Consider the following 10,493-nt stretch of genomic DNA (forward strand, 5'->3'; position numbering starts at 1 on the left):
AATCAAATTCGTTTGTTTGCGGTCTGTAGTCTCTCCTCACTCAAGCCGATCGTCCGTCTAAGCCTCGCTGTCTTGCAGATTTCTTACTGCTGAGAGTCGAACTGAGGTAACTAACTGACCGTGCATGACTTCAAGTCCAGAGTGGCCCGTGGTCAGAATCAACAGAAACAACACACACGCAGTTATTTGGTAGTGTGTATGTGTGTGTGTGCATAATTTGCAAAGGCAGAATGGAGAAGAATATTACACAGAGAAAGAAATATATTGAAGTTACACCAGTCCCTCTCTTACACACACTTTTTAAACAAACCTATCCATTTTTTTCCTATTTTTGCTGGATTAAATCTCCTAAACCGTACATCTGTATGAATCTCTGTGGTCTAAATTGTGTGTGGGGTGGTGGTGTTAATGGAGACGGGCAAACAGGGAAAAAAAGATTAGTGGAATATAACTTTCCGATTCTGTCAGTGATCCGGTTTTCAGCTATAATCTGTAATCAAACTCGAATGGTATTAAACAAAATAATGAAAATCCAGACAACTTACTTTTTACAATGGCAGTTTTTAAATGGTTTGACCCCATTACTGACCCATATTACAGATTAATCTCACTCGACCTATACTCACATGAAAGATTTGTACCGTTTCATTCAGATTATTTCAGGGTCACCATCCTGGTTGCAAACCTGTCTGAACTAATAAACAACTATTTATATCGGTTTAATTTATTGGTTTGTTTTTCTGAAACCTCTGAGGTGAACTTTCTGCAGTTAGGGTGATTTAACAGCTTCTTCTACATTGACAGATGCTGACACTAGGTTATATAAATGTAAGTGGTGTATTACAAAGATATCCACCAATGGCTGAACAGATAAAGCAACAGCTACAATATGATGGTGGTGGAAGTGCTGCTTAGTCATTTGGGAGATACTCTGTTTCCACAAATGTTTGTACATCACAAACAATTGCTGCACCTATTTCCTAACAAGCTATAAAGAAATGACAAGTAGTTTAAGAACTTTGCGCAGGACCGAGATCATGTTGATCTTTTGGATGCTCCTTTTTAAAGTTGGCTTCAAAAAACATCTGCCTATATCTCACTTTGTCCCCAGCATCAACCTTCTGTCACACCATGATCTCCATCCTAGAGAAGCACCATGTGTTGTTAACCTGGGTCTCAACCAATCAAGTATCAAAACCTCATTTATCCGAGCTTGGAACTAACTAAGTGTGAGCCATGAAACAACTGCCAGAACATTCTTCTTTTTTTTTTATTTTATTTAGTGTTTATTGAACCTTTTGTGAAAAAAACATTAATTTGCATATATAAAATTTCATTTTTATCATACATTTTTTGCAATTTATTGCTTGAGAGTATTGTGGACTTTATTTTGGTTTTTCATTGGGAGAGAAAAAAGAAATCACACGGATGATGTATAAGTCTCAAAAACTCACAAAAGCTGTATGTATCAAATATGATACACATGACTAGACATTAAGGAGTTAATACACTAGTTGGGTTATCGTCAGACTTAAGTAAACTAGCATTCTTAAAGAAAAGAAAGCCTCCAAGTCCTTTTTTTAAAGCCACTTTTCTTTTTACATTATTTTTATAACAAAATATACTCCTAATTCAAATTATACTGAAAAAACAGAATAAACAAACTTAAAAGATGACAAATAAAACAAATCCCACAACACTCCCCCCTCCAGCTGTACAGAGCATGACAGATGGAACTTTTTTTCTGTCCGTTGACAGTACAAAGTTTTCCTCACTGGACACAAATGAAATTAACTGGAAACAGTAATCTGACGGAGAGCTGCATAAAAGATAAAAAGATACTCAACACAGTGGGATTAAACACCGTGTTGATGCAAAATAGCAGGCACTTCAGGCTCTCTGTGATGTCAACTCAAAACATCCGTGACTAACAGGAGGTTTGGTGCCGACAGCTGGACCGCTGTTTATTTAGCATCCTGAAATCCCTCTGAGACTTTGGTCATGGACATTTTCTGCTGATCAAGTACTGAAAGTAATTTGCATTTTTTGCCATGCCACGTTTGTGACTCCACTTGATAGATGTCTCACATGTGACTGCATCCATCAAGAGAAGTCTGATAAACGTCTTCTGACTGCCAGCGTCGGTTCGAGTTGAAGCACACTAAAGGATCTGAATATCTGGAGGTGTGTTGTAATAAATAAGTGAGAGGAGTGTAATGTTAAATCAGATGAGTTCATATCAACATGCAAAAGCGATTCGGTAACTAACTGCTGAAAGCTCATGCAGCTGAGCAGTCTGCTGATTCCATAAGCAAATAAACTGGACTGTAACATGATGAAACTGCTTCTGAAGCGAAAGAGTGTATACCACAGTGACAGCCCACCAAAGCGCTATGCCTGCATGAGCAGATGCAGCTTCCGTTGGATGATTTCAGAGTTCATGGTCCACAGGAAGTCAGTCAGTCCTCCAGTGAGCAGCTCCTCCATAGGAACAAACTGCAGCACCTGTCTGTCGCCTCCACCAGGCTCATTTTTACCCTCCTCATCTCTTAACAGCTGGCTCATGCTCTCCCAGACTTCAGTGAGAACCAGCAGCATTTGGGCAGCGGCTTCAGGGCAGAAGCCAACACACACCAGCACCGTCCCAAACCCTCCAGAGGGGGGAGGGCACTTGAAGGAGACGGAGCGAAAACATGCGTGCAGGCAGAGCACAACGGCTGCCGTGACACGGGTGAGAGCAGAAATCACAGGCAGCAGCAGGGCGTCCCCAGAGCTCAGGCTCTGCAGGGCAAACATAACACAACTTAAGAGCTGCCGCTGATACAGTGGCTCACCATCGTGCAGCAACACCGAGCCTCTTTCAGGAAATGAAGGCTCTGCAGAAAATGTTAACACTAGATCCTCAGCTTGGCTATCAGAGATCCCCCAAACCGAGCAGCTGCCAAACACCAGACACTGCGTCTTCTTTTTGCCTCCTAAAGTGTCGGCTTTAAAGACACACTGGCCTGCAACCTCTGACAAAATGGAGGACGTGCAAACCGCATGGCAAGAGTCACAAGAAGTCACGTGGGTCCAATCTACAGCTGTGTCCATCAGTGCTTCGTTCAAGTGGTTTAACAACCCTCCATCACAGAACGGAGAGTTTTTGACTGCAGGCAGAGCAGTCCCCACAACAACATACCACGAATCCGCCTGACAGTTGGACAGGGGTCCCTCCAGCTTGCAGTCCTTCCCACTCTCCTCAGTCCAGTGTCTCTGTATCCAGGTGCCATGGCAACCCCTCTGAACACGCTCCCTCCAGCTTAAGGTCTGCAATTCCCTCCGCTCATTGAAGGAGCCCGTTTGCTTCTTCTGTCCCAGAGGCCGTCCGGCTGACACGCTGCAGCAGGCAGGAATCACGGTGTTACGAGAAATCCATCGACTTCGCGGGAGAAAGCACACCTGCACACAGAAAGACGTGATCAGATTTAGACTTCTGGGAGCATCACACTAGTGTTGGGTCAGAGTATCATGTTTTTTAAAAAAAGGCTACATTTGGATTTAAAATGAATTTCAGATTTTTGCTGTAATTTGTAAATTGTTTCTTAAATAAAAGTTGCAGCCTAACCGGATGACTAACCTAAAAAGAATGAAATTGAAAATTAAAATATAGAATGAGTATTCAAGCCATCTTAAATATGGATTTCTTTCAACTTTCTTACAGCACTATCATGTTGCTTGCACAATACGGAAAATATTGGAAAAAACATTTTAGAAAAGAAGACTATTTTAAAATGACAGGAAGAACTATTTTTTTTATACACGTTAAGAGCCTGAATGTGTAAACGCTTCTATGAACAGGCTCTGAAACTCACACATTCTCGTCCAGCTCCGTAAGTCTGACTCAAAGTGCTAAATGTATGTGAGACCGCATCATAAAAACGCACACACACACTTTTTTGTTTTGCTGTCTTTAACTTTTTTCTTGCACAGTTTTGTATCACTGCAGTAACTCCCTTTGGGGAAAATGTAGTTCCAGTTGAAGTGTGCGCATTCCCAAGCGGACTGAAAAATGAAGCCAACACAGAAACACCAAAAACCAAACTTTTCTAACTGCCACTCGAGGCTGACTCCCCAAGGACTCACGCATTAAGATTTGTGAATTTACAGGGTTCGGATGCATGTTTGCAGCCTGGTTTTGGCCTCTCCGGGAATCAATCCAACCTCACTCCGAGATAAAAACTGCAAGTCATTCTTTTATGTGTAAAGCGACATCAAGCTTCATTATATCAATGCTTGTCTATCTTTGCAAAATAAAATGTATTACACACACCTGAGTTTACTTAATTGGAATTACAGCTCATTTAAATCTCATTCCAGGTAAGTCTGAGAGTCATCTGGCTGCTGCACTTGTTGGTGCACTTGCTCACACACACACATCGGTCACAAATGAAACAAGCAAAATAATATTAATAATAATTAGCTGAAGCAGTGTTCATTTTGTTGACCAGCAATTTTCGTCAGTGACATTTTTTTCCTCACGAAAACAAGACAATAACTAAAAGCTAATGCAGAAGGACGAAAACTATGATGACACTTTGGTCAACAAACAAAAACAAGATGAAAATATTCTGGAAAGGCGTGATCCGATCAGAAGTAATTAAGTTGTGTAGAAGTGCAGAACGAGTTTGGAAGTGATTCACATTTCTCATAAAAAATGTCGAGAGGAAGAAAAAAAAAAAAAACACATTTCGCATTTGACATTGTGGAAAATTCTCCCCGATGACAACACAACCTTTTCACTGTGTATTTTAGTCAACTTTACATTTAGTCTACCACAATTTTATGATATTTAGTTGACTAAAACTAAACTTAAACTAAAGGAAGATACCTAAATTATAACTAAAAGTAAATCAAAGTAAACTCTGAGTTGAAGACGTTATGTTTCCATAAGAGCAATGAAAGGGCGAATGTGAGAGAACAGGAAAGCATGGCTGTCATCAGAGCTTTTCACTTGCATCGACTCTCATTTGGAAACAAAGAAAAGCTGCTGTTGCTGAGCAGTGATTTGCCAAACATATAACAACATACATGTGTACTGAACAGTCTTGAGTTTTCATCTGCATCCCACCATAGTTTGACCTTAAATTTTGAAATAACTAATCCTGAAATTATGCTTTAAAGTTTAAAGTGAGGGCGTGGCTGCCTGGAGTGACAGGTGTGCTGACGTAGTTGAGTTTATTTCTCTGTTAGGCTTCTCAAGGACTCAGGGGGCTTTTTAATATCATAAAAGTTATTACCAAAGAAATTATGAAATTAGGGAAAGGGGCATAAATGTCTCTGTAAATTTATGAAATTTGTCCAACAGTTGGAGAAATTTCACCCTCAGGGCTCAGTGAATGTTTAAACATAAATTTACAGCAATCGATGGAAAATGTTTCTTAAGTTTTGTTTTGTTTTTTTGTATCCCGACCAAACTGGTGGAACGACTAACCCTCATCACCTTTTCTAGAGCCATGATTGAGTATAGCCAGTAGTCAAGCCAAATTTTAGGCTAAATTGTGGGCACAACATTATTACAGCACTCTTAAATCCTTCGAATCCTAATTAACTTTCATAAAAGCTCCCAAACCTCTGCTAGCTGGATATTTAGGTTTGTATCAGCTCAGTTTTCTATCATCTTAAAGCATCTTACCTGGAAGCGCCGTAGGTACTCCTGAGCCACACAGTCCCTAATGTGGTCAAGCCTCTGCCTCTGCTCTGCGCTCATACCTTTAAACAGTTGCAGGTTCTCTGATATCGTCTCTACCTGCAGGGTGTGGAAATATGAACACACTTCCACATGCTGGCTCATGAACGACTCCGGGATTACAGAATTCTGGAAAAGTGCCTCCCTGTCGGCTAGATGTGATCCATAATTACGAATCAGTTTTGAGAGCAGAGGCCTCACAGCCTCCTTGTTGTCATAGTTCAGACACACAACATACACCTCAGAGTTTCCTGCTTTGCTGGTGGCGGGTTTGAAGACAGTGACAGACTGAAAACAGCAGTTCAGCAGGTAGAGCAAGCAGACGGACGAGTGTTCGTACAGGGTGAACATTTTTAGTACAAAGGAGCCGCCGGGGCTCAGGAGCAGCAGAGCAGCTGTGGCCTCGCAGTAATGTAGTGACGCCACCAGCGCCTCCTGCTCGTCGGGGTTCTCCTGACAGTCAAAGCTTCCATCTGCCGTCACCAAATCAATCCTCCGCATGTTAGACACAAAGGTCTGCAGATCCAGCAAATATTGCTGGATCATGATGTTCCCTGTGTTGTCTGTGCCGAAGAACCACCAGGGCAGCGTGTTAGCAATTAATCGATCATCTGCGATGGTTGTGTTTCCCCCGTTGGCCTCGTGGTACGGGTTGAGGGTGTTAGCAACCCAGTTCCAGTCACAGTATCGTGTGGCCTCACTGGTTTTGAGGTAGTGGTTGAGAGCGGTTATGAAGGCCCCCGGTGCCTCACACAGATGGACCGTGTTCAGCTCTCCGTTTTGAAGAGCCTCGTTTGGAAGAAGTTTAAAGGTTCCCAGGATTTCGTAGAACTTACACCACGCCTGAGTGCAGATCTCTGCGTTGGCAGCAGACCGGACGGCACCGATCACCTTCCCGGCCCGATTGGTGGAGCTGGTGTGCTGATGCCACACCTGTACATTTTTGTCACTGAGCTGGTTCTTCACGTCATTCAGCGAAACCTTCAGGGCCTGCAGACGGCAGTGCTGTTCCGGTGCGTGTCTGAGAGCAATGTTCGGGTCAGGAATGCACCACTCAGACCCACTGGATGGTTTCACATACGTTCTAACTTTGCTAAAAAGACCTTGCATCTCAGCCAGAGTTTCAGGGTCAGGTGCCACCATGTTGTTAAAATGTTGCTGCTGCTTGCCAACTTTCCTCCTGGTCCCATTGCCTGTGCTCATCCTCCACACTTCCTGTGGGGAAAAAAAGAAGGGTAACTGACTGATTAAAAAGCCAACCTGCTTCATCGGTTTTGACAGAAAGTTCAATATAATCAGGCCTTCTTTGCACTATCTTGCTTCCTAAAAGCTGAAAACCCAGTCAAAGATTAGAGTTATTATAAAGAGAACAGGTGTTTATCCACTTTTTGTGCTAAACCAGGTTTTATATTCAAGCTGTGAGCACAGTCATATGGGGGGGGGGGGGGGCATTTATTCTCTAATTTGAATCTTCTTCTACATAAAATTGATCAGTTGAGCACTGCCTGTTCCAATAATGACCCTCTGAGATGGGTGATAGATATAACTGCAAGTTTAAAGACTATTGCTGCAAATTAGACTAGAAAGTAATGTAGAGTTTACCTAAGCAGAGTGCTACGAACAAGGGGATGCAAAGTCTGCAAACATGTTGTGCATAGCTGTGCCCAGGCTGAATGCTGATTGGTTGAAAAGTGGGCTAGAACAGGCCAAACTGAAGCTAATTTGTAGACATCGTGCTGTGGGCGTCAACTTTAGCACTGTTCACACAAATTAATTTTCTGCTCAATCTGTGATGTAGTGAGCCGTGTGAAACACTATAATGGGATACTCAAATAAATTCACCAACCCGTGTAAGTATTGAGCATTTTATTTAATGCCTTTAAAATTATTTACAGTCAGAATTAAATTACCAAAGCTAATGTTTTACTCACGAGCGCACACGATTTAGATCACAGCGCCGGGCAGGAGGAGGTACTTCTGGGTCAGTCTTAATGAGTCTGGAGTGACTCAGTGATGAACAATGTTTGCTAATCACAGTATATTAATCTGTTATTTGTCATGAATCACACCGATAAACTGCTGTGCATGAAAGTCAGCTGTTCCGCTCAGTATTTGTAAACACTTCAGTTACGGTTAACGTAAACTAGACGGAAAACCAGCTTGTTACTTTTAGCCCTCCGTCACTGATGACATGATGTGTGGATTTGTTTCTTTCTCTGTTATCAGAGTACTCAAAAATTATGGATGAATTTGTATGATTTGTTTGTTTTGTCTGTCTTTGTTTTTTCCCAATTTAAGATTACATTTTGCACTTGATTCTGGTTCTGGATCGGAAATTTTGGAAGGGTTCTTTATTATGTGTGAGAGAATCTCAGCCTTGGCTGAAGTATGCAGTCCCCGGCTGCTCTTGATTTTCCATACAAGAAACCGGGGAGGAGATTAAACGGCCACGACAAGCATTTAGAAAATGAAAAATAAAACTAAGTGCTGTGACTCTAAACTTAAAAATCATAGCTGAATCCAAATAAACTAATTAACACTCTTTTTGCTTTAGGTACATGATACTTATAATAAATAATGAAATAGATAAATGAATAAAGATACGTTCAACGGAGAAACCATGAACGATTCATACTCACAGCCACTTTATAAAGGTACAATTATTCAACTGTCTGTTACCACAAATGTCTAATTAGCCAATGACGAGGAAGAAATGTGATTTAAGTGACTTTGAACGTGACATGATTGTTGGTGGCAGACGGGCTGGTCTGATCATTTCTGCTGCTATGCTGGGATTTTTACACACATCCATTTCAAGGGTTTACTGAGAATGGTCTAAAAAAGAAAGAATCTCCAGTAGTTTTATATGACAATAAAGTTCACTGTACTGAACTCTTTTAAAGCATCTTTGGGATGTGCAGCAACTATTTGATGCTATCATGTCAATATGGACCAAATCTCTGTTTCAGGCTCATGCCATCCTTATCTTTAAAAAATATGAAATGAAATGAGAAATTCTGACAACACTGGGATTATTGAGTGTGTAAATAAACCTGCGAGCACGCGTTACGGAAAACAATCTTTACACAGCTGTGTGTTTAGGGCTTTATGAGTACTGAGCAGACCTCTGCGTGATAAACTGGATGCTAAATGGGACACTTCCTACGGAATCGAAGAGAGTCCGGGTTGTGTCTCTTCGGAAACATTGAATCTTCTCTCACAGCGTGTTCAGACCTTTAAGTCTTTGAGGAAGAAGGAAAGATGTTTCTATAACGCTACTGTATAACAGAGACAACTCTGAGCAGAAACTCACCCAACTGCTGATGTTGTTGTCCGGAAGAGGAACCTGCGGGTCACGTGATATACAAGATCCCGCGCATGCGTGAAGCCGAGTGGGTGGGGTTCTTTCTTAAAGGAGTATGCCGCATAAATTTGGTGGTGAGATTGTTTTTAAACTTCACCAACATTATCATTCAAAAAGAGTTTATTATATATGCTGCTCAAAAAAAATAAAGGAGCACTTAAAAAAACAAAATCAGAGTATAGCATCAAGATAAACCTGTAGGTTGTTGATCTGCTCAGTTAAGTTGAAGTTTTAGATGTTGGAGGCCACTGACATTTTTTCCTTCTCATCCTTTCTGGCTGTTTTTTTTTGCTAGTAGTTTTTTTTTTAAGCGAGGGTCAGTGTCTCTATTGGTAGAATGAGCTGGACCCTACATAGGTTGCACAGATAGTCCAACTCCTCCAGGATGGCACATCAATATGTGTTTCCACATAGTTCTGTAAGAGGATGACTGGTGAAATCAGAGTCTCTGACCCAACAGTGAACTTGTTGGATTTGGATTTGCATGCATCTTTTCAGCCAAATTACTCACAGCGACCCGATCTGTGTCATCATGTTATATAATTATTAGAGCTCGTTCAAGTGTAAGCTGATAAAACCTGAATTTTAAAATATTGTGTTTTAATGCCATGTTTGCAAGGACTTTTTATCCTGTTTGTATCTCTGATTGCTTTTCCTTCTTTACAGTCTCCTTACATATGTTTCATATACGGCGTATGCAAAGTAAAAAAATATGTGACTAACTAAAAACAGGACACTCACAGAGGAAGTCTCATTCATAAATAATGGCCCTTTGGGATATCCAAGTGCAATTAGCATTCCAAAAATAGTGGGCACCAGTGTTTTGTTATCCAATTTAGTGCAATAACAGTGACACCTTCTCTAATATTAATTAATATTAATGCGTGCATTGTAGTTACCTTTTCCCACCAGTTCAAGTACACTGCAGTCTGTCAAACCTTTTCAGATGAAGGAAATCAGAGAGGGAGTTTGGGGAAGAGGAGGTGAATGAAGGGCTTGTTTTAAGATGCAGTTATGCATTGTGATAATTAATAGTCCAAGTTCACAAATGATTTAAAGATTACTTTTAAAACTGTGAAGAGAACTAAGCTTATGTTTACTGTTTATTCATTGTTTTGTCTTATTAGGCTGTGAAACACAGACATATCAGGATGTCCTTTTTAAATATGACTAAAGCTATTTATTTTATAACCTTGGTTCTTCAATCCAGAAGATTATAGTTTTGCACTAACCATACTAGTCAAGTAGTTTTGTAACATGCACATGTAAAATAATTTATTTAGTACTGTACATCTCTGGAACTGCAGTAGATCAGTGAGCACTGAAGATTAGTCTTAGATTAGTCCTGTGAATGATTTGTCCTGTGAATTTCTAAGTGCACATTTACTGTTTCCATAGGAA

At 40.8% G+C, this 10,493-nt stretch overlaps 1 protein-coding gene across 1 annotated transcript; it reads right to left on the reverse strand.

Moving 5' to 3' along the window:
* Positions 1 to 1,256: 1,256 nt before the first annotated feature.
* cmtr2 (cap methyltransferase 2) lies at positions 1,257 to 9,120 on the reverse strand. Its single transcript, XM_085268823.1, has 3 exons — positions 9,042 to 9,120; positions 5,675 to 6,943; positions 1,257 to 3,441 (listed from the first exon to the last, which is right to left on the reverse strand). Exons 2-3 carry the CDS (start codon positions 6,929 to 6,931, stop codon positions 2,392 to 2,394), a joined length of 2,307 nt encoding a protein of 768 aa, XP_085124949.1. The 5' UTR covers positions 6,932 to 6,943; positions 9,042 to 9,120; the 3' UTR covers positions 1,257 to 2,391.
* Positions 9,121 to 10,493: the final 1,373 nt, after the last annotated feature.

This window comes from Mchenga conophoros, linkage group LG1, assembly GCF_057382185.1.
Source record: "Mchenga conophoros isolate Kocher_MC1m ecotype Shallow Benthic linkage group LG1, M_conophoros_male_GT1.1, whole genome shotgun sequence".
NCBI classification, from domain to species: domain Eukaryota; kingdom Metazoa; phylum Chordata; class Actinopteri; order Cichliformes; family Cichlidae; genus Mchenga; species Mchenga conophoros.

Excerpts from the sequence above, each read along its gene's own strand:
- cmtr2 (XM_085268823.1), bottom strand. The coding sequence starts at position 6,931 with ATGAGCACAGGCAATGGGACCAGGAGGAAAGTTGGCAAGCAGCAGCAA. Across the intron at positions 3,442-5,674 it reads AGTACCTACGGCGCTTCCAG|GTGTGCTTTCTCCCGCGAAG; the intron begins GTAAGATGCTTT and ends TTCTGTGTGCAG.